At 45.0% G+C, this 24,864-nt stretch overlaps 1 protein-coding gene across 2 annotated transcripts in view; it reads right to left on the bottom strand.

The window, feature by feature from the left end:
• The window catches only part of LOC138548087 (cytochrome P450 4B1-like), an 880,410-nt gene that overhangs the window by 81,428 nt on the left and 774,118 nt on the right, over window positions 1-24,864 (bottom strand). The window contains exons 10-11 of one of the 2 annotated variants that reach the window (XM_069642254.1): window positions 22,658-22,722; window positions 17,214-17,296 (exon numbers count right to left, since the gene is read on the bottom strand). In XM_069642254.1, the coding sequence (XP_069498355.1) occupies window positions 17,214-17,296; window positions 22,658-22,722 (148 nt within the window). Of the gene's footprint in view, window positions 1-17,212; window positions 17,297-22,644; window positions 22,723-24,864 lie in introns of those variants that run through there. The other variant, XM_069642255.1, reaches the window with a different exon arrangement.

The raw sequence follows: 24,864 nt of genomic DNA on the forward strand, positions 1-24,864 counted from the left end.
GCATTTGTTTTTATATGTAATGTAATATTAACTTTTACCTTTTGTAGTAGAAGTTATTTGTATGCAATAATACATTGATGGGTTTCTTTTTTTAAATGGTATTTATTATTTTAGTTACTTTAGTTAATTACATACAATAACATGCTGACATTTCGCAGACAACTATGTTAAATTTCAACTGCGTGGTTATTTCGGCCAGTACTGTTTTAGAACTAAACCCAACTTCTTCACTACCATATATATCTAAAATCCTATCATTGAAAATACATGGCATTAGTCTAGGCTCTGACATTCCCAATATAATAGCTATCTTTACTAAATGCCAGGTGTCGTCAATAGACACTCTTCTCTACTACGCATCACATTTTAGGAATGTAGGGACTATTATTTATTTTCCCATACTACCAACTCTGATATAGTTAAGGAATTAAATATATCTTTTTTAGATAACTAATCCAATCTGTATATATCTATAAAATCTTTGTTTAGATATTTTTCAGATTGACAAACAGAAGTTAAGCTTATCTCCAAGATAATTAGAGATCAATACCAATCATCATATTTAAATGCAAAAATTAAATTGGGCTTGGTCCAGCTTCTAAACGCAGGTCCGGTTATCAATCCCATACTGCTCAGTGTTGTCTTGCTTCCAAGACGAGCAGGTTATCCATGAGCAATTTAGAATGTCTTCTTGTCTTGTTTGGAAAGAAAACAATTCTAATTATATTTTAATGTTAGAAAACAAGTTGTTTAACTTTTTAATGCCCATACACAAAACTCGCGAACTAGATCTATCTTTATCAGCAAAATATGCCAAGCTTCATAAATAAGCTACTTTGAATTTGTGACTTATTTTGCTGGGTAAGTAAATTGTCTCCAATCTACTTGAATGTTATAAGAGTTGTAAAGACACCTCTATTTAATTTTCTCAGAGAAAATATACAATAGGCCTCATTACGAGGTAGGTGGTAAGGGTTTACCGGTAAGGACACCGGTGCCGATAATCCCTTACCACCCTATTCCGAGGTCCCTTAGCGGGTCCTTTCCTTAACGCCTGGTCTGACCAGGTGTTAAGGATGGGACCCGTTTAGGGACTTCAGAGCTAATAACGGTACCGCAAATTGCGGTACTGTTATTAGCTCCATCCCCATTCCCATTGAGCCCTATGGGGGCTCGAATGGGAATGGGGAATATTTCCCGGAATGGGGATTTACCGGGTCCTCCAAGGTTGGAATCACCCGGTAAGTCCCTATTTGGGGAACCCGGAACCCCGGAATGTGGTAAGGGGTAGCCATGGTGCTAATAGCACCATGGCTACCTCCTACTTCGTAATGAGGCCCAATGTGTTATTTTGAAGCAAGGTTTTTATAGAAAAATATCCATGAGTTGCAATTTAACAGACATGTTCATAACTTTGACTGTTCAATAAATTCTTCCAATTCGCATTTGATTCTGTTTGTAGAGAGAGACTCTGGAACAAACCTGAGGCATAGGCCCTCATTACGACCCTGGCGGAAAGGGGTTTACGCCGGCGTAAAGCATGGCGTACCTTTCCGCCCGACTACGAGTTCCCGTAGCGCCATGGTGATTTTTACGCCTGCTTTTTGCAGGCGGAAAAATCCATGGCGCTACGGGACTTGGCGTTAATTACGCCACCGTAATTTACGGTGGCGTAATTAACGCCTTCCCCACTCCCATTATACCCTATGGGGCAAAAATGGGAATGGGGAAGGGTAAATGGGGATTGGGGACTTACCGCCCCGCCAAGGTCGGAATGGGGCGGTAAGTCCGCCAACCCCCATGGCGGAGTTGGCAGCTTTGCGCCATGGACCATGGTGCAAATTGCACCATGGTTCTCCGCCAGGGTCGTAATGAGGCCCATATGGTTTACAGGGTACTTTTTAAATTTGTTGAGGTTGCTCCACAGGGAACCAAGCATGCAGATCAGGCTTGATAGTGATCTAGCTTTAACAGACTCTGTCCGTACTTTTAAGGGGTTAAGGCAGGGGTACCTCTTGGTACCCCTGCTTTTTAATCCATATCTACCTGATCTGCCCTCTTATCTGAGATGGATCTCTAACAGGCCCCCCAAGGTTGACTCCCTGCACGTTGCTTGTTTGTCATATGCAGATGTCTTGGTGGTTCTCGATCATACTTTCTCTGGTCTTTCAGGCCAGCTAGAGAATTGTGGAAGTATGCTGAGGAGAACCACCTTGTCATCAATAGGAGTAAAATTCAGAGCATACTTTTTTCCCATGGGACTGTCAAAAGGCCTAAACCTGTGCTTCCAGCTGGAGCTATCGAATAGACTAGCTGCTGTAAATACTTGGGTATTTAAAATCAATGGTTGACATGGAAACAATGATTGCATCTGTTAGGGAGAATTCTCTGTAAAGGCTAATTTCCAAAACCTAGTGAGTCCCCCAGCAGCTTTGCTGGATTTTTGCGGTTTATTTTTTTCTCCTGCTAAGAGTGAGACTCTTTTTCTCCCACTCTTAGGCATGATTTAAGAATGTCCTTTGACTTTGTAATGTGTTTTATGGGCTATGGGGTCTTTTACTCCATAGGGCTTCATGTGTTTTTGGTATGTGTGTTACACAGCACCCTCCGCGCAGTAACACAGGGGTGTCATAGTGACCCCCAAACATAGACTCCATACCCTGGGACTGACTACTGTCTCCCAGGGCATGTAAAGTCACCATTGACTTTACTAGTCTTAAATTGTGAACAGAACCAGTACAAACCATCATATTGTGGAAGTACTGGTAGGGGTAATTGTTTGTTTGTTTGTTTAGTATTTATTATGCGCACCGGACCCTGGGGTATAAGGGCGCAGAAAGTAAGAAGATGTACAGCTTAGAGCATAAGTTACGGGTTACAGTTACATGTTACAGATAATTACCAGTTACAGATGCGAGTTTACAAATACAAGTTTACAATCATATGGTACAGATGCTGTGTAGCAAACAGGCGTGAGCATTTTCATATATTCATTTGGCAGTAGCTGTCGTCAGCCAGTTAATTACAATTTGCCTGAATTTGGATAAAGAATGTTCTAGCCTCGCGGTAGTAGGTAATTCGTTCCACAATTGAGCAGCTTTGACTGGGAAGCTAGCTCCGCCTATGGTGGTCAGTTTAAAACGAGGTACTTGGAGGCGATTGGAGTAAGCAAGTCTGGTTTGTCTTGTGGAGTATGATCTGGTGAATCTGTCCTTAAGGTATTGTGGGGCTTTGTTGTGTAGAGATTTGTATGTGAGAGATGCAGTTTTAAGTCTGATTTTCTCATGGGTGGAAAGCCATTTGTGTTTCCTTCTTGTTTCTGTAATGTGTTCTCTCCTGGGGATGTTCAATGCTGCTCGGAGGGCCTTGTTTTGCTGTATCTGGATTTTGTTGATGATGGATTTAGTGGCTCCTATGTACAGTGCGTTACAATAATCTAGTTTAGAGATGATAAGGGCTCTGGCTAGTGTTAGACAACTGTGCTGGGATAGGAATTGTTTTCCTGCTCTAATGAGCTTACATGTGTAGGCTGTTGAGGAAGCTAGGGAATTTACCTGTTTGGAGAATGATAAGGTAGAATCAAGGTAGATCCCTAATGTTTTAACTTCTTTAGCAACTTGTATGCAGTTCCCATCTATGATAAAGGAGGAGTAATTTGTGCTTAGTTTATTGATGAGGGGTGCGGTGCCTAGGATAAGAAGTTCAGTTTTATCATCGTTCAGGCATAGGCCATGGGTTGCCATCCATGCCTGAACGATGCTGTATATTTTGTTCACCAGTGCTAGATCCTTTTCGTAAACCCCCGTGAGTGGGAGGAGGATCTGGGTATCATCAGCGTAGTTAGTATACGTGATACCCAGATGGTCCAAATCATCAAACAGGGGCTTAGTGAATATGTTATATAGCGTTGGTGAAACGCATGATCCCTGTGGCACACCGCAGGTAATGGGGATGGTGTCTGCAGCTGCTGTAGGTGAGAAAACCCTCATGGTGCGGTCACTAAGGAAAGATTGTATCCATGCTATGGCCTCAGTGGAGAAGTGTGCTGCAGAAACTAGGTGGTTACATAGGACTTTATGGTCCACTAAATCAAAAGCGGCCGATAGGTCTAGTAGCAGGAGGAGTGCTGGTTTTCCAGAATCTCGTACTTTGTCTATTTGAGCTTTAAGGTCAATCAATGCAGTTTCTGTGCCGTGAAGAGGGCGGAAGCCAGATTGTCGGGAGCCTAATAGTTGGTTTTGTTCCAGGAAATTCTGGATTTGGATATATGCCACCTTGTCCAGGATCTTCAAAAGGAATGGTACCGTAGTAATAGGTCTATAATTGGTGGGTATAGTGGGGTCTAAAGTAGCCTTTTTTAAGAGTGGGAGCACCCAAGACTCTTTTAGGTTACTGGGGATAATGCCTGTGGTAAAGGAGGCATTAATTAACTTAGTGATAAATGGTGCTAGATCTCGTGCGGCATCTTTGATGAGTTGTGCTGGACATAGGTCTCCTTTGCAGTTGGAGGGTTTTAGACCGAGTATTACTTTCTCTGCTTCTAGTATGGAGACTTTGGAAAAGTAGAATTGCGTAGTGGGTTTGAAGTTAGAGAGTGTCTTAGTAGGCGGTAATATATTGGACGCTAATGTCTCACGTTTTAGTTCTATTTTCTTTTGAAGGTTTCGGACTTTGTTAGAGAGAGCGTGCTGGATTTCAGAGCACCATTTTTTATCTTTAAGACAGTTGTCTTGAGGTGTTATTGGGTTTTCCAGTTCTCTGAGTATGGCGAACAGTTCTTTTGTGCTTGAATTAGCTTGTGTAATTCTGTTATTGTAGGACTCTTGTTTAGCTAAAATGATTTCTTTTTTATAATGAGAAGAGATGTTAACTAGTTTCAGTTTGTTTTCTGGAGTGGGGTTAGTTTTCCACGCATTTTCCCATTTCCTTTTTTCTAATCTCAGATTTTTTAGGAGAGGGGTGAACCAGTTGTTGAGGTGGCTCTGTGGTTTGCTGTTTCTGAGCTTTAGTGGTGCGATGTCGTCAAGGGTTTTGTTCATGATGTTGTTAAATTCTTCCACTAGACTGTTCGGGTTAAGGTTGTCAGTTAAAGCGTCCAAAGTGGGCATGATGCCGGGAAGTAGTTTGTCTAGTGTCATGTTTTTTTTGTTTCTGGTAAGTGCAGGTGGTGCACACGGGTGTTGCAGTTTAGGGGTGACAGTGTCCAAGGAGAATGAGATTAGATGGTGATCTGACCAGATTTGGGGTGAGATGGTGAGAGTGGATATATTGCAGTTGTGGTCAGCAAACCAATCAAGGGTTCTCCCTTTGATATGGGTAGGCTCAAACACTCTTTGGGTGTATCCCAGTTCTGTTAGGGTGTTGGATGCTGCTGTGGCTTGTGAGTCGTTGATATCATTGAAGCCAATATTGAGGTCACCTAGTAGTATTGATTGAGTAGTATCTTTGAGGTTTTCTGATAGGATGGTAGTTAAGTCTTCTATGAAATTCTTGATAGGACCTGGAGGTCTGTATATCAAGTAAAGGTTAAGAGTTTGAGAGTTAGCTGTAGAGGTCTTGGTAGACATTATCTCACAGGATTCAAAGGTTGGTGAAGGGGTGAGTCTCATCCCAAGTTTAGTTTTGACGATGATGGCTAGTCCGCCACCTCGAGCTCCGCACCTATCCGTTCTGAGGATAGTATAATTGTTGGGCACAGCTAGGGATAGTGCTGGGCCTGATGCCTCATGCAGCCAAGTTTCTGTAATGGCTAGGAAGTCGTAGTCTTCAGTCGAGATGACTTCAGATATTTCTATGGCATGGGCGACTAAGGATCTAGCGTTTATTAAGGCTCCTTTGAGTTTAGGTGTGCGGTTTGGGTGTGTAGCAGTATTTATTGCTGCATTAGGAGTGGCACTTGTTTCTTTGTTTGCTTGGTAATTGTTGTGCATAATGTAGTTATGGGTGAGAGGTTTGGGAGTAGGTTCCTTTTTGGCTCGAATGGTGTTAGTTTCGTATTTGGTGAGAGGATCAAAGATTCTGGGTAGTCTTGCTCGTAGTCTTAGGTTTCTGTCGGCTATGTTACATTGTGTAGTGGATTGTTGTATTGTGGTTGCTATAAGAGGCGACATGGTGAGTCGTTCCAGTAGGGCGAGTGAGGTGGCCAGGTATACTAGATAGGATAGTATAAGGAACATTATATAATGTGTGAGAGTCCTGTATCTAGATGAATGGCTAGAGTTCTAGTTCTAGTTTCTGGGTAGTGCGCAGGCAGAGTAGCTGCTAAGTCTGCTGTGTTATTATCTAGTGAGTGAGGTCAAGCACACAGTGTTGAGTTGCAGTGACCATAGGGCGCAACACAATTACTGTAGTCTATAAGCGACCATAGGGCACAACACAATTACTGTGGTCTATAAGCGACCATATGGCACAACACAATTACTGTGGTCTATAAGCGACCATAGGGCACAACACAATTACTGTGGTCTATAAGCGACCATAGGGCACAACACAATTACTGCCGTCTATAAGCGACCATAGGGCACAACACAATTACTGTGGTCTATAAGCGACCATAGGGCACAACACAATTACTGTAGTCTATAAGCGACCATAGGGCACAACACAATTACTGTAGTCTATGAGCGACCACAAGGCACAACACAGTTGCAGTGGAATCAGTGAGGTGCAGCGCGATATGGCGCATAAGAGCAGTAGCAATAGCACCATGCACATGAGCAACAATCAGTTAGCAAAAGTGAATTAACCAAGTTTGTGTGTTTATGCTAGCAATTAGCAGTAGACATTCCCATGAGGACCGTAGGGTAGACTAAGGGTATTATGCTTTACTCACAGTGAGTTGAGTCCAGACAGTGCAGGTAAAGAGTACTGGTTCCACGGCTCCGGAGGCGAACAGGGGCAAACAAAAAGGGGCCTTACTCTCGAGGGCCTTCCTCGAGTGGGCCGGCTTCGATTGCCCCTGGGTCTGTTTTTCAAGGAGGCACTGTCCAGTCCCCCATTGTCGAGTTTCTGGCTGGTGGCAGTGGTTACCACGTGAAAATTTCTATGGGATTTTCCCATTCATTTTAAACGCACCACTTTTTTGGTGCAATGTTAAAGATACCGCTGGGTTATTTATTTAATATTTATTCCCCGGTTGGGTCCTTTTGAAAGGACTTTTAAAATGGCGTTTGTATTCGCCTCTGTAACTCCAACCCAAGTCAAGCCCTTTGTTCCACTTTTGGCGGGCTTCTCCACAGAAGCCTCCAAAAGTGGTGTCACTCTGTCTGGGTCCACAGGATGTGTGGGAAAGGGGAATAGGCACCCTGTACTGAGTTGCCTCTGCAACTCAAGTCGCACTCTTGTGTGATTGGCCCAGTGGTTAGCCGCCTGGCTCACCACTTAGCATGTTTGAGTGACAGCTAGGACTGATGAATGGGGGTTTTGCTGCATAAAATCAGGGCTTTGGGGACTGGAACTCCAGAAGTCGCCACAGGACCTAAAGAATCCGAAGAGGGAGAAGCTGAGCCAACCTGCAACGATGACACCACGGGTGGAGCCCTGCTGAACCGACTCACCACTTCCCAACGACAGAGAAGATCTTCTTCCAGGAGAGTCTTCTTCCTTTGAGCTGGTGGGGTTAACCAGTTCACCCTTTTTTTGCCTTCCTGGATCGTCTCGTGGTCGAATCACCCGTGCCAAGCACCCCGGTGGACGGATAGCCACGCTTCACCACTACCGCAAATAAAAGAGTAGTACCTTTTAACCGGGAAACTCTGCGGCTGGTTTCTTCCCTGGCAGTGCAACGACCTCCAGCTTTCCTCCACGTCGAGATCTTCTCTTTCTCTGGACGAAGCACTGACTTGCACCCGCTGCCAGGAACAACTGCTCCCGCTGGAGCTTTCTCACCATTTCAGGTACTGTGACCAGCCTGGTCTCCCTTGCAACAGACCGTCCAAGGTGTCCCGTAAATCCTTGACTCTCTATCCTGGGGTGACCTCAGACCTGTTAACTAACTTTTCTGAACTGATTTAACTCCTTTTTGAACTATCTGCAAAGGCTTTTAAAGTGTACCTCAACTGTGTGATCTTGGGCACATTCCGCCTTGCTCTCTCCAAGAGTGGCCTGGCCTATGAACTTTTTGCTCTACAGTAGACCCTGCCTTTCTTGACTTGCTGCGGTTCTTTAAAAGTGTTGGTATTGTGTGCTTTCCTATTTCTGCCTTTTCTCTCCCTTTTTAAATAATTATTGGAGTGCCATCTAGGTTAAGCGCTCACCTCTGTGTTGATAATAAGTGGTGTTCTCTTTCTAAGACATGTCGAATAATTAATCAGGGAGGTGTATATATTTCTAGTGACTGTGTTTGAACTTGCTTGACATATTAGTACCAGTGTATTTTTACAAGTGTGTTTTTAAATAAATAATTATATACTTTTATACCAAAGCTCTGGTCAGTGTTTGCTTGTGCTACTGTATTTTTGTACCTATTGTGTACACTCTATATACCGCCTAACTCTTCTTGAGAGAAGTCTGACTGCTCAGCCACAGCTACCAGGTAAATCTGGGTGGTACAGACTGCTACCAATTGGGTTTACTGCTAACACCTGTAGTCTTAAACTTTTTGCAGTGGCCCCTAAGGGAACTGCACAGGTTTCTGCCTAACAGCATCTATTCACAGGTACAAAATTTGGTCCAATTAATAATGTTAATTAGTAAATTCACACAACAGGTGGCAGGCTTCAGTTTGGAGGGCACTATCCAGTTGTACAAACAATGTTTCTGCGCAGCAATCCTATATAGCCTTGCAAGCCTGACTATGCATGATCTTACTTGGTTACGGGCCATCGAGGGTTGCCTTTGGAGGAGAGTTTTGGGATTACCTCAATGCATTCCAATGGAGATCTTGAGATTCGAACTTGGTCTCATCTGCTTGGAAGCTAGCATATTGTTGAAGCGTGGGCTTCTCTATCTCTAGATTACAGCATTATGTGCTGTCCTCTTCAGGTATGGAAATTAGGTCTCATGGCAATGATGCTCATGCTGAATCTGTTATAACGTTTTTTAAGATAATTGATTGGCTCCCTGATTTGGGCGTGGGTTTTATGAATTAAAGAGATCAATTGTATTGAAAACAGAAAAATGGGACTGGTGTCAGAATTTTGATCATCTGGCTAAATGGAAAAAAATACCCATGTTCCTCAAATGCTTTATACCTATACAAAGGCTCAACCCTATCTTTTATTTTGTCCTTCTCCGTTGTTACGTATATTTGTATTTTTACTGCACACTAATCGTCACCCTGTGATATCAGTAATTGGTCCAGCACTCAATCTACCTTCAGACAAGAGAGCCTGTCACATTTGTAAAGTGAATAACATAATGGAGACTGCTAAACATGTGCTGACTGAGTGCAATCGACTGGGGACCACTTACATGTGCCATCTGAGACCCTTTTTTATAATATAGACTCCATTAAAGAACCAAACCTTCTGGTTCTTTAACGTCTTGCCTCAACTCTAAAAGCACTGCTCTGCACCTTACACTTTATTGAAAATATGGATGATAGTGCGCAAAAGCTGCCATAACTAAAGAAACAATTAATTGATTTTAGTGAATTCTGAATTTTTTTCTATTCTTTTTTTATTATATTGTATTTACATTGTAATTGAATGGTATTTTGGATATGTTTTAACTTATTTATTGTAATTTGAGTTTTAATACATCATTTTTCCGGATATTCAGTCAAGTGAGACTTCACTTTCTTTGGATTTGGCCCATGAATCGTTCTGTTATTAAATAATCACCACATATCCGGCGGGCGCTGTTCAGCAGCCAAGCAAGATGGCTGCCTAGCCAGTGAGCTCCGTCCCTGCCCACCAAACTCCGTTTTGTATCGGAGCTAATCCTTTCCACCCCCTAAAACTACTGCCACGTTTCTGCTGCTGCTGCTCCCCTCACCCTGTGGCAGTGATCTGGGGATGAATCGGTGCCAGGATCCTGAGCACTCGGTGCCTGGGCCGGCTGTGGCGTCCGGTCTCCTTGTGTTGCAGTCCTCGCCCACTGAGCATCGGCCGAATGCTGCTTCCGCGCCCTGTCCCCGGGCGCCGTCATCAGCAAACTGCCTGCGTCCCCTCAGCTCTGCCGGGATCTCCTCGCCCGCTGGTGCCTGGCAGGGTGGAGCCTTATAACATCCCCCGCCCCAGTGGTGAGCTTACTTCTGCCTGCTTGCCGCGGCTGTTCCGACTGAGTCGGCGGCTGCTCCGCCAACTGCTTGCCGAGTGGGGCGCTGGGTTGTTCCTGCAGCCTTGGACTGTGCTGTGCCCCCGGCGCCCACTTGCATACATGCGTGGCCCCCCCCGCCTGGAGGAGCGGGGGCCGCTGGGGCTTTGCTGAGGAGCGGCGCGGCTTTCCCGCGTTGACTGGAGAAAGCATATGCGGGGTCGCCGTGTGAGCGTACCTGCTTCTCTGTCGCCTGTGCGGCTGCATCTTTGGCCTGCGGCGGCCGCGGGATGTGGGCGCTGCCCTCCCACAGCACTCCACGAGATTGGCTACACCGCCCCACCGAGGATCCACCAACACCACTTCCCCCTCCGTGGTGCACCCGTGCTGGGCTGCGGGTCACTTGTCTGCTGTGCAGCCCGTGGCGGCGCAGATCACACCACTATCCCCCGGCTGGCTGCGGCTCCTGTGCCTCGTGGCCCCTGGCTCTGGTGGCGGTCCCAGTGGCTCTACCGCCGCCCTATACTGTGGCAATCCCGCGCCAAGGAGCACACGGTTTGACCGCCCCAATGGCCATAAGGTGAGTGCTGTAAGCGGCTACTTGTCCTATGGTGGGACCTCCACCCACTACTGATACTTAGCCTAGTGTGTGTGATACACCCCAAGAGAGACTGCCTATACATAAGCCTGCTCTGCTTCCCTCTGGCGATCTGTGTCCATAGTGACTGTGGGCCCCGCGGTCCAGCCGTGGTGACCTTCCACCTTATCACCTCTATTGACACTTATGAAGAGGCGCCCGCTGGGCCACCTCGAGCGGCCCGCCTTGTTGCACTGCAAATACTCAAGTACTGGGGACAGCCCACCGCTGTTTCTGGGGGTCGCTGGGGCGGAGACCCATCCCAATATCTCACCGCATGTGGCTGTGAACAGTCTCACTCGCTCATCCCTGTACATCTCCGTCAGGGCCCTGCACTGCCCCCCCCCCCTATTTTGTTGTGGCAAAACCAGCCCCACCGACCTTGTATTGCCTACAAGCAGCAACCTCTGTCCTCCTACCATCCCCCCTGTGGGGACCCAACCTCTGGCCACCGCCATCCACACCAAGTCAATCATCTCTCCTCTCCATAGCAATGCCCAACAGGGCGCGAAGAACTAGCAAGGTGGGTGCCATGGACAAGTTTACCAAGGCGGCGCCGAGGGCAGATCAGGCATCCTCCTCGGCAGCGCAGGAGGAGGGTGAGATCCTTCCGGACCCCCCACAACCAGACTTGGCTGCTATGATTGAATCCATGGTCAAAAACTTTGCAGCCTTCCACGAAAAGCTGGATGACATCAACGCGAATGTAGCTTCATTAAGGGCTAAACTTGACCAACACGGGACCAGGATCACCGAGGTCGAGCAGAGAACAAGAACTAATGAAGACAATGTGCATACCCTAAAAAACACAGTCTCGGAGCTCGTCCGTGACATGAGACAGGTCAAGGCCAAGTGCGACGACCTTGAATCTAGGTCGCGAAGAAATAACATTCATATAGTGAGGGTCCCCGAATCCGCACTGAAGGGGCGTATGGAGCTCACAGTAGAAATACTCATCAAGGATCTCCTTGAGAATCCCGACCTTTCACCATTCTTCACAGTTGAAAGAGCCCACTGCTCACTTGCGACCTTCCCTAAACCAGGCGACTTCCCCAGACCAATAATTGCAAAACTACGCAGCTACAAGGACAGAGACCACATACTGCGGTTGGCCAGGGAGAAGTGGGAGCTTAGGCTGGATTCACAAACCATCAGGATCTTCCCTGACTTTTTGGTGGGGGTCCAGATGGAAAGACGTCGATTCGAGGGGGTGAAGAAAATGCTAAGAGAGAGGAAAATTGAATATGCAATGCTCTTTCCCGCTCGTCTAAAGTTCACCCATCGCAATAAGCTCTACTTTTGCACTGTCCCAGAGGAGGCCGTCAAATTCATTGAGGCACAGATCCCACTGGCAGATCCCCTGGAGGACCCGATGGAAGACGACTGACACCAGCATTCCCAAGCCCCTTTTACACATGCCAGTGGCCCTGCAGGTCGACCGTCTGCTCCCCCGGTGGGTGGATGTGCTTTCCCCCCCCGACACCCCACTCCGGACCTGACGTGGCTACCACCGCCACATTTTGAGTCATACTCCAGGAGGGGGATGCATCCTTAATCCATTAGAATATACCGCCATACTCCGGGCCTAACTTTTAAAGCTAAATTGTACTATCAAACACTGGCCTGGGCAGCATCGGCCTAGACCTTGCCACCCTTCATCATTTGTGTCCTCTCTTTGTAACCTAAGTGTCATATGCCGTTCAAAAATTGATGATGTAGTGTCATAAAATGTATCAACAAAGGTGGGTCGGCTGGCAGCGGCAGCCCCCACTGCAGCTGCAATGACGTATAAGTTGAAGTGTTTATGTTCAGGCCCCGGTTGGGCCATTACCCAAGAGGTGCCGAGTTGGGGATGGCACGCTTTGGTTCGTTCCGAGGGTGGGTACCATGGCACCGCCAGTGTTTTCCGGGTGGTGAAGTTGGGGAATGTTATATACAAAATGGCCGGATGGTTGTGACAGGCTTCAGAGAGAGGCGTTGTGACGCCACTAAAGCATACATTGCAATGTTCAGAGGCAGATTCTATGATAGGGATGTCCCATGAGCTATTTGCATGGCTATTAGAATGCTGATGTGGAATGTTCGTGGGTTGACCAACTTCACAATGGCACGTAAGATCACAGCATATGCACAACGGCATGGGATCAAGGTACTCCTACTCCAGGAGACACACGCTATGAAACACCTATCATCTAACCCTGCACAGTCATGGGGCCCCAACAGATACTATACCCAATACTCCACACAAGGCAGGGGGGTCCTTACTCTCATTCACAAGTCAGTGAAATTCGCCCTCCACACGTCTCACATTGACACAGAAGGAAGATATGTGATTCTACATTGTACCCTAGCCAACGAAGAATGCTTGCTTGTTAACTCATACGCGCCCAACACCGACTCCCCCGAATTTATGGACGCAATGTCCGCAATCCTCATGAGATATGTTGAAGTCCCCATTATATGGGGGGGCGACATGAATCTTATACTGAATAATGTCCTGGAAAGAACGACCACTACCCGCAGGACCAGATCTCGGGCTGCCAAACAACTCCATACACACATGCGCTCCCTGAATCTACATGATGTGTGGAGAACGCTCCATCCCCAGGAAAGGGACTATACTTTCTATTCAACGGTACACGACAGTTCCTCAAGAATAGATATGTTCCTCCTGTTTGGTAATCTGGTGGGCAGGGTTTCGGAGGTCGGGATCCTCCCGCACACTATTTTGGACCACTCCCCTGTGCTGCTGCAGATTCAGCTGGCCCCGCCTGGTGCTTCAAATCCAACGCCCTATCTGACATTGTCTTTAAAGCCGAGATCCTTTCGGACATAAACACATTTTTTGCAAATAACAACACGTCCGACACTCCTGAAGGGACCCGCTGGGAGGCATTTATAGTATACATCAGAGGGATGTGTATCTCCCGAAAGGCCGGGGTCCTCAAAGCCATTAGGCAGACCTTAAATGGCTCCGAATCCAGGCTCAAAACCCTGGAACAGGAGTACGTATTGACACCCGCCCCAGAAACCCTTGCTAAGATTAGAGCCGAACTTGAACAATTTGAGTGACACGCGCTAAGTGAGGTGCGATATCATGCCCATCCCATGGCCGCCCGAAAGTATGGGGAGGGGGACAGACCGAGCAGAACTCTGGCCAGGTTGGTACGTGCGGAGGGAGGGAGGACCCATATCGATAGCATCATTGATGAAAGGGGACATAGGTCGGACCAAAACATCCTGGATGCCTTTGCCAGCTTTTATGCCAACCTATATGATCCCCAGCCAGAGCACACGGCCCACGACCTGGATAACCTACTGGAATCCATCCCTATGACCCTTATCTCCCAGAACACCAAGGAGCAGCTCGATGCCCCTTTCTCCCTGGAGGAAATAGTTCAGGTAATTTTAGATCTACCTAAAAACAAGGCTCCGGGCCCCGATGCCAGGAGTATGTTGCCATCCTGGCACCCGTACTGCTTGGGGTCTGGACCGAATCACTCTGAATTAACACCCTCCCCCCCACCTTAAGAGAAGCCATAATAACAGTCCTCCCCAAACCAGGGAAACCCCCAGACAAATGCGGGTCCTATAGCCCCTGTCGCTCATAAACTCAGACATGAAAATCTTTGCCAAGATAATCGCCAATAGGTTCCTACCATTTATGCCCCATATGGTCCATGCCGACCAAAGTGGATTCATCCCTGGTCGCTCTACGGCACTTAACATCCGCCGCCTATTCAACGTACTGTCCCGGATTGACCCTAATGCTGACGCAGTTGCGGTCACGCTATACGCCCAAAAGCCATTTGACATGGTATCAAGGCAATATCTATGGGCCGTGTTGGGGAAAATGAGAGTAGGAGCAAACATGATCTCATATATAAAACTGCTATATACGGGACCTATGGCCAGGGTGCTGGTCAACTCTGTTTCCTCCTCCCCCTACGCGCTACATAGAGGAACCCGTCAGGGGTGTCCATTCTCCCCCATACTTTTTGCGCTCGCCATTGAGCCCATGGCCGACCACGTCAGAGATCGACACACCCACAAAGGCATTTGCCTACGGGACACGCCGGAGATCATCTCACTGTACGCAATGACGTACTTCTGTATGTCAGAAACCCCTCCTCATACCTTGACCCGATCATCCGAGATATAACCAAAAAAGGCACCTTTTCTGGCTTCACCATTAACTACTCTAAATCAGAAATGTTCCCCCTCACCACAGCAAGCCAACAACCGGCATGTGAATTCCCCCTGCAATGGTCCCCGAGTGGCATTCGGTATCTTGGGATACGGGTGTCTCTCACCAAAGTTTCCTTGCTGGCGGACAATTGCGAGACAACGGCACAATTTATTGTATCCAAGATGCTTAAATGGCGTAATCTCCCACTGTCCCTTGCAGGCAGACTCTCCTTAATAAAAATGATTGCGGTCCCCAAGCTCCTCTATATCTTTGCTAATGTACCGGTGTGGCCCGGGAGGCAATACTTCAAAAGGCTACATCTGGCGTGTGCCCAGTTTCTCTGGCATTCCGGTGCGGTCCGTAAGAAGTGGCAACATATGACTTTACCCTATGAGAAGGGGGGGTTTGGTGCCCCAGATCTAACACTGTACTGCAACGCGGCACAGGCCCAACATGCCACCCACTGGTACACACACCTGAACCCGCCCCCACATGTTAAAATAGAGAAACTACCTAGGAAAAGACTAATATCATGACCTTACTACTACACCGTACATTCCATACTGACGCCACGTCGGATCCGGTGGCCACTACGATCAAAGCATGGAACAATATCCTGTATTCCGAACAAGAGCAACGCCCATACTACAAGTGGCTTCCCATTTGGCAGTTCCCTGCACTCTCCACTACTTACGACCTACAGTTCTCGCGACACTGGGCAAGCCTGGGCTACCGAGCACTGACCGACCTGTACCCTAATGGTACGTTTATCACCCCTCAAATCTGGCGGCCGGGACATTCCAACTCTGCGCTCAAACTGCTACAATACGGCAGGCTGAGAGTGGCGGTATGGGTGATCTGGCCCTCGTTCCCAGATGAACCCCCAGACTCACCTGAGCTCCAATTCATAGCAAACTCCTCGGGCAGTAGGGGCATAGTATCCTCCCTATATAAAATGCAGCTGAGTAAACTAGTGGATATATCCTCCAAACCACGTGAGGCATGTGCCAAGGAGCTGGAAATAGATATTACTGATGAAATCTGGAACAAAATGTGCGCTCACACTCGCAAAGTCTCCCTTAATGCCAGATTCCGTTGCATACAATACAAGCTCCTCAACAGAATCTATTACACACCGCACAGAGTTGCGAAATTCACACATATTCCGACACACACATGCCCGAAGTGTAAGCATGATGAGGCCGATCACATACACATGTTTTGGTCCTGCACTGCGCTAAATACGTTTTGGATTGAAGTGACAAAAGCGCTCTCAGAGATAATTGGGTCCAAATTATATCTAGACCCACTGGCCTTGCTGTTCGGCGTCTGGGTGGGGGAGAGGGAACGGAAAATGTCAAAATTCTTAAATGTAACCGCTATTGTGGCCAAAAGATGCATATTACTATGCTGGAAGCGTCGCTTTCCCCCCACTGTCACAATGAGGTTGAAAGCCCTCACCTGGGTGCAAACGTGTGAAGAAGAATATGTCGGAGCATTGCCCATAGTATCTCGCCCCAAAAATGTGTGGTTGGAATTCTGCAGCTATCTGAACAATAGAGATGGAGCCGACTGGAGCTCCACCCCTCCGCCGGCCCAACTTGACTCACCATAAGTAATGTGTAAGCTGCGGTTCCCTTTGATTTTTGTCTTCCACAATGTCATCCCTCTCCAATCCAAGATGTTTGAAATGGTTATGATGCAATGCCTATTTGTACTATCATATTGTCGGTTTCTCTGCGTAATCTATGCTGTACTTGTCTCAACTTCCTGCCAATAAACAAAAGTTTTTAAAAAAATAATAATAATAATAATCACCACACATCCAAATGCAAATCATTATCTGCTCGGTTGATGTATTGTCTATAGCAGTTTTCACTCGTTCCCCTACAGAACCAATTGTTAATTGTATAGCTTTTTTTAGAATTTCACAAAAGTGTTCCATAGAAAACACCATTTCAATCTAATATTTAAAAATTATCTGGGGGGGGGGTAGAACTCCCTTGTCCCCCTTCATTGGCTTTGCCACTCTCCCTATGCTCTCTTGCACAACCCAATTAGGGGGAAATACGGCCTGCCACTACAAAAATGGGCATCCCCTGATTAGCTCCAGTACAAATCTAGGAGAATTTGGACTCTAGTCTTGATATCAATGTATCCTTAAGTAAATGAGCCTTTACTGTAGTATACCTTGGTCCAGCAGCAAAGGGCAGGAATGCATGCGAGTGTCTTTGGGCAGAGTTCTCTGGTGAAAATCTCAATGGATCAAACACCTGAAAGAGAAAACAAAAGGCCAACATTGAATAGAAATGTCACATATTTGTAAAGAAATAACGGAAGGCGAAAGAGCACTTCTTGTATTTACACCTATGCATGTTGCACTTATTGAGGTTTTATAGAGCTCTTCCTACTTATGGCCTGCAACGTCATCGCTCTGCTGGTTTTGCTATCATGATAGAAAGCAAATTTTCATGTTACTTTTTAGCTAACTACCGATCTTACTATATAAGTAAACTCTAACCCACTTATGGCAGCATTTGGTATTAGTTGCGGATGTGCCCAGTGCAATCTCTCCTCCCATCTTCCCCACCCTGGGAACTGTACCCGGGAAGAGAAGATCAAGAGGAACCACAGCCGTGACCCCAATGTGGGACTAATTGGCGGTATTGAAGTGCCAATAATGGTCAGCATTCCAGGATAGACGACACACGTGGAAGAAGTATGCTACAAAGAGTTGGGGAAAAAACATTAATCTATGTCCAGAACCAAACAAGGTCATAAAACCTAATTAATAAACCCTGAAGATGGTGCTGGGGGCGGTTGGGCTTTAATGCCTGGTATGGGCCCGGGGACCAAGCTACATGCCAGCGTAAAGTGAGGGCTTTAATGAGGTTACCGATGCAGATTCCAGATGGTAATACCTATCACTGAGGGCTTATACTGATTAGTAACCCGGGAGGGATTCTGTGAGGCACATCAGTCACGGCGTACTGTGAAGCGGGTGGCAGCTGTAGGTTGGGCCTTAGAGGAAATTCATATCACCAGCATAAGACAATGTGACGGAGGAGGTGGGCAATTGGTGGAATTATGAAGCCATGCAGGAGAACTGTGCCTTACTTCACCTCAGGTTCAGGTCAGAAGAGTCAGACAGTGGAGGGCAGCTGCTAGACAGGTGGATCGGGTAAGTGGAGGCTGAAGGAGGAAAGTGATGTTGGTGAAACTTCACCAAAAGATAAGCTCTGAGGTTCAGCAATCAGAAATTGACACATCCTAAACTCGGGTACCAACAAGAGACCGACACAACTAAATTGCAAACCAAAGGACAATATCAATGCTAGTCATAGCTGGGCAATGCAATTGGAAACACTAAAATGCAAAGCGAGACCCAGGGAGGAATAAATACAATGGGTGAATGAAAGAGCATAGCAGGGGGTGAAGCCGAAGGGGCAGGAGGTGGATGAAACAAACAACGGCATGTGGTTGGTGAGGAGGAGACAGTGAAGTTGTAGCAGAAAGATAATTGGGCCTCATTATGAGTTTGTCGGTCCCAGAACTACGGTACTGGTAAGCTTGCCGGTACCATAGTTCCCGGACCGGCAAACTCTGAGTTGTGCTCGCGGATGCCTTTCTGCCCGCCACGTTGGACCTGCACAGCATGCTGGATGCACCGGCACCATTATAAACGGTGCCAGTGCATCCGACCTCCCCATTCCCATTCAGCCCTATGGGGCCAAATGGGAATGGGGAGCAGCTTTTTTCCCACGCCCGCGAATGGGCAATTACCGGGTCCGCAAGGGCCGGAATGCCCCGGTAATTGCCCATTCACGGGCGTCGGAAAATATTGCAAGTTTGGCGGCAGCCTACCGGTTTTACCGGCAAGGCTACCGCCAAACTTGTAATGAGGCCCAATGAAAGTAGGTGTATGGGTGTTAGTATTGTGTTATTCCCTTTCATTATTGCTCCCATCCATTCTTCCTATCTGCCTTTGTATACCTCGTCTATCTTTAATCCCCTATTTTCAATTTCCCTCAGCAGACTAAGTTCTGGTTTTCCCTAAGTGGGAACACCATGCACCTTAACATCTCAGACAAGCATAGGCGCTTTGAGACCAGTACAACGGTAACTGAGCCGTGTATAAAAGCGTAATATTGAATTAATGCAGAAATAAAAAAGAAAATGCACCCTAAGCAAATTATGAAAACACATTTAACACAAAATAGAGTACTAATTTTATCCGAAAGAATTTCACTTGTACAGTAGGGTCTAGGAAAGGTTAGCTGGTTTGTGATCTATTTATAGCACCTGTAGGTTGTGTAGGTCAGCAATTAGGACACTTCTCCATTCCTAACAGGGTCCAGGAGAAATGTGAGGAAGGGTGCCCAAGATACGAAACGAACTGCAGAGGGTCCTATAGCCAGCGCGAACTATGAGCGAAATATGTGGCAGCGTAACACGGCTGGCAAGTGTTCCCATGATCCTTAATGTTTTCCCCGGCCATGTGGGCCTTCCAACTATGCGTAGACTCATACTCAGTCCACACTGCAATGTGCATTAGTTTATCTGCCCATGTGCAGACATGGCAATCATGATTCCAATGGATTCTGCTTGCTTTCTTATCGTGGTAGAATCCATACGGATTCCAGCCTCTCCACTTGCACCAAACTGTGTGTGGGAGGTGACTGTTGTTTCCCTGCATGGATAGGAGAAATGCACAGATCATGCAAATCGCCCTCATGCATTTGTTCTAACGATTCAAAATCTCAAAAGAAAGATGCGGTCCCAAATTCGATATGTGCTTACATCTTTACTGTCAAGTGTGTATAATTAAAAAACAAATATGTTTAATTCACCAAACTTATCAAAAATGATCTAAATGCCAATCAGGTTAACTTTTTGCAGGTGGTTGGGGAAAGAATGTTGAATGCAATTATAAAGAAATCGGACATACATTATTGGAAAATGGTTAACTTCCTGGGAGCATGACAATTAACCTCCCAAGAAAATCCTATTCTGGAATCCACTTGGGTGGAATATTACATTAATCTTTATTCCTCACCATCTAGGATGCCGATTGTATGTGACTCTAAGAGGGCCTGGTTTTTTACCTATGATGTGGAGGATATTGATTCCTTTATTTTAAAAAGTGTTAACTCTCGAGTACCTGGTCCCAATGGTCTTTGCAATAGGATTTGTAAGCATGATCCTCTGATATGGGCAAACATTTTAAACATATTATTTGCTCAAATTCTAAAACAAAGGTTAACCCAAAAACTGTGAAGACGTCTTATGTTGTCACTATTTTAAAAAAAATAGATACATTGGACCCTATGAACTGCAGGCTTAAAGTCTTGCCAGATGCCGATGCAAAGTTAATCTTGGCCCTGATCTTGAGCAAACTTGATACCTGGGCCATTGAAAAGGGTATCCTTAAAATCCATCAAACAGGGGTTCGTAGATGAATAGGCACTAATCTTAATGTCCGTGTGGTTGACCAAATACAACAATCGACCAGGGTGAAAAACGTGCCTTTGGTTTACATGGCCAGTATAGATTTCTTTATGGCCTTTTATAATGTTAACAGAAACCTACTTTGGGCCAAACTTAACCATTGGGGTCTTCCATTCCATTTACTCAACATTTTAGTACATTTACATCAAGAGATTACCCTTAAAAGTAGATTATATCTCTTAGGGAATTTTAGAAATCAAGAATATTAGGGGTCTCAAGATTGTATTTTATCTCAAGCCTTTTTAATTTATATTTAGCAGACTTGGGGAAGCCTTAGAAAACAAAGCATTCATTTTGCCTAAAGTGGATGCTGAAAAGATATCAGGGATTGCGTACTTGGATGATGTTATGCTATTTCAGTGCACCAAACTGGGATCACAGCGTCTGTTGATTACATTCCAGGAGTATACTTTGGAAAACAATTATTTATCAATTGCAACAAAACAAAAATCAGGTGCTGTGCATCAGGAAAGTAACATGTTAGAGACTATTGGTGATTAGGCAAGTACAAATTGAAGAGAGTTGATGATTTAAGATATCTAAGTTTCACCATAATGGCTAGACCGAATAAAGGGTCCATTGAAAAACAAAGCATGATCTTTAATAGCAGACTTGGGAACTTTTCCCTGTTACCTGTATTTAAGATGTATGAAGGGAAAATTATTCCCTCCCTTATTTATGATGTAGAATGAAATCATCTTTCAGAAGATCTTGATCTCTCACCCTTTAAAGTTATCATTTGTAGAAAAGTGCTCTCCTTGCCCAAATGGATTCCCATGTCTATCACTCATTTACAGTTGGGTATCTTTTGAGCCAACATGAGACTTTCTAGGAAACGTCTATTAATGTGAACAGATTTCTTATACCCACCTACTAATCACCTCCCAACCCTTTATTTGAAGAATGTTATGAAAATCTTAATGGAAAAGCAAATAGGTCTGTGGAAAAATGTGAGAAACTTAACAGATAAAGCCCTTTGTTTTGAAAACATCATGAGTAATTTAGAAGTATCTAAAAAATGCTAAGGCAGACTGATTGGTGTGAGACTTGCACACCTAATACGATATATACGTTGTTCCCTATTTTAAAAGAAACACATAAAGGGTTAAGGGTGCAACCCATTTATCTTATAAGGTTTCCTTGACCATACCTGCAAAATTCTGTCATGAGGTTCAGACTAAATCTCCATATGACTAGGGAGAACATATGTCGTTGGGAAAGATCTGATACATCAAATGCAATTTTTCGATTTTATCTTTCTCGTACTGAGACCCTAAAACACTTGTATTTATCGTGAGACTTTGAGAAATCTGTGTATATATATTTAGACGGATTTGTACATGATTGGGCATATGTTTTTAGCATATTCTTATGGGAACGGATTACCCAAGGTCATTTGTTAGCCTTAACTCTTGCCCTGTTGGGATTTCTATACAGATTGAATTTAATACATCTATAAAGCTACAACATGGTAACACAAGGGATCTCTTTCTCTGAGAATTATTGTTTTGAGAATCTCTATTTTAAGGTTACATCAATTTTAAGCATGTCTGATAGGCCCCTTTTATACACCGTGAATGACAGTTTCAAAATCCTATTGTACAAGCACTTTATGTTATAATATGATTAATTTGTTGAGTTGTATTTTAAGATGGTTACTGATAGGCATACGTTTAAGGAATTTTTAATATATTTTCTAAAATGTTATTTTTTATAGTGTGTTTTGGATGTTTTGTACTTTGAATTTATGAATTCATCTTAAAGTGTAATGTTATATTCTGTTTAATATTTTAAGAAAATAATTGTGTAAGCTTTGATTAAAACCAAAAGAAATGTGCACAGTGGATTTCCCAAATTACACCCTGCTGGTTCATCTAGGAAAACCATTTAAAAGTGGCAAGAGTGCAGAGAAAACTGCAGAAATTGTGCCCCAAGTGAGGGGGCATAAAAACCACCCAAGCTAGTTCACAAGGAACGGTTTGGCTCAGAAAATTGTATTCTGCTAAACGTCCCTGGGCTTGATCTCATAAAGGCAAAGTAGACTAATGTTTCTCGAATAAAGGTGTACTTCTGGCCTAAAATTCAACTTTTTAGGAATAAAGGTTTGAAATACTTGTGACTGGCACCTCTGGATCCTTCCATACGGTGGGGTTTCTGTGAAGAGCATAAATGCTTACTGATGCTAGACAACCTGTGAAAAATGGAAAGAAAAAGAATAAATTCACAGTTACATTTTTCATCTCTCATATGCAATCTGGTCTAAATGCATGATATACATATAACCAATGTTTACGAGAGGATGTGGGCAGTGCAGGTCCATTGGGGGGCTATGTTATCATATGTGACAGATTGGCATTTGCCAAGGGTGTAGAAGCCCTGGCTTTTTTGATTTTTATTAATTTAATAAAATAATGCGGGTAATTCCATCTCTAAAAGGGTAATCTGTTGATCAGATTCCCCTTTCATATGCTCCATGCCAACAGCATAGTGCATTTTTCCACCAATAGCCTGATTGCAAGGTTAGGTCACAGGTGCTCTCTTGACTGCTGAGGTGACATCTAAAGTCACTGCCCATAGGGCATTGGTACAAACAAAAATAACATACAATTGTACAATATCTATATGTGAAAAAGGAAAATTCAAAATTGTTTTCGGTCAGTATACAAATTATTGCTGGAGTGTTTTTTCTACATAAATTATTTTTTCAGAGGAAAATGTTGGTCGACTCACGTTTCAGCTAGATGGAGACTGCACGATGATCGGGCCAAGACTTTTTTAAGACAGGGTGGTTTTAGCTCTGCCACGTCTTGACCATGTTTTGGTTAAAGCTATAAGGTCAAATGAGTAAAACAAAGGTGCATATTTAGTTTGCACTTCAATATTGCAATGTTTTATATTTTCATAAAGTATAATTGGCAGAGCAACCTATGTGATGCGATTGAGACAGGTGTGATGAATCCAATGGAGTCATCATGGAAGCCTCCTCACATGTGGCCAGGGGATGGCAGCCGCTACCTGGTCCTGACCATGGGGGCGGCTATATAGGGAGGATCACATGGGAGCAGATAACCACCGGGGAGATGTCATGGCTTCATTGGATGAGGTGTGGTATCCCCCATGTTCCAATGAGGAAAACCTCTGTTGCCCAATACCCTAATGGCCTGTTGCTGTGCTAGTTTTCCATCATGTAAAACTGAGCTTCCATGTGGCATCTTTGAGAATGACCCTCCAGATTATGCATCAGAACCAAGACTGGACTTCAATGCCCACAACCACCTAAGTACTGAGACAAGGAGAATGAAGGAATTGATACAGAGCAGCAACCTTAATGAGCGTGCTAGTTGTTGGATGTAAGCATGTATGTGCAAGACCTTTAAAAATGGTAACCAAACTAAGAGAGAGAGCTCAGGAGAAGAAATGGCATCTCCATTGCAGGCAGATGGAGGCTGGAGGCACAAGCCGGTATGCGAAGGCTGGAGGCACGAGTCAGTAAGCAGAAGCTGGAGGTCCAACCAAGTGTGGTGGAATGGAAGAGATTGCTGGCAGAGAAATAAAGAAATGTGGTGCGAACAAGTCGTGCTGTGGAGATGCCTGGCACCGTGAAAGGGACCCTGGGCATACAGCAGCCAGGAAAAGCAGCATTGTCCTTACTGGGAGCTGAAGAGGAGCCAAAGTGCAGGAGTTTAGCCACAAGAGAAGCTGGAGAGACATCAGAGTTATCCAGAGTGGGAAGCAAGGGCCAAAGGAACACTGCGTAAGTGCAAGCAAGACCGAAGACACTACACAGAGCCAGTTAGTCTGGGACCCTGGGGTGTTTCAATGACCGTACCAAAGAGAATTTGAACATTGTGAAGTTACTTAAAGTTAAATAATAAGAGCATCGTTTGTAAATCGAAAGAGCAGAAGAACTTTAACATTATGAAATTACGGAAATTAAAGTGATAAGAAGATTGTTTGTGAATTGAAAGGGCAGAGTGCCAACCCGAACCCCAATAAGAAATCAATAAAAATGTGTTGTCAAACAAAGAAGGAACTTCTATTAAAAGAAGGAATATTTGTTAAAGAAGAACAGTTTTCATCCAACAGGATTGTTGTGGGCCAAGAAGGACACAGAGAACTGTTAAACCCAAATACATTTGTGATAACAGTAAAGAATCCATGGGAAGGAAATCGACCTCTGGAACAAAGGTGTTTTTCCATTTTGGATAACATTTATGTTGGGGCTATTCTATGTTTATATAAGAACACTTTTGCAAATACCAGGTTAAAGACATTTCCCTTGTCGCTTTATTATTCTGTTTGTAGTGTTAGGATAGAAAAGGACAGCTTTTAA

This window comes from Ambystoma mexicanum, chromosome 1q (genome assembly GCF_040938575.1).
Source record: "Ambystoma mexicanum isolate Mex_15411 chromosome 1q, UKY_AmexF1_1, whole genome shotgun sequence".
Lineage (NCBI taxonomy): Eukaryota > Metazoa > Chordata > Amphibia > Caudata > Ambystomatidae > Ambystoma > Ambystoma mexicanum.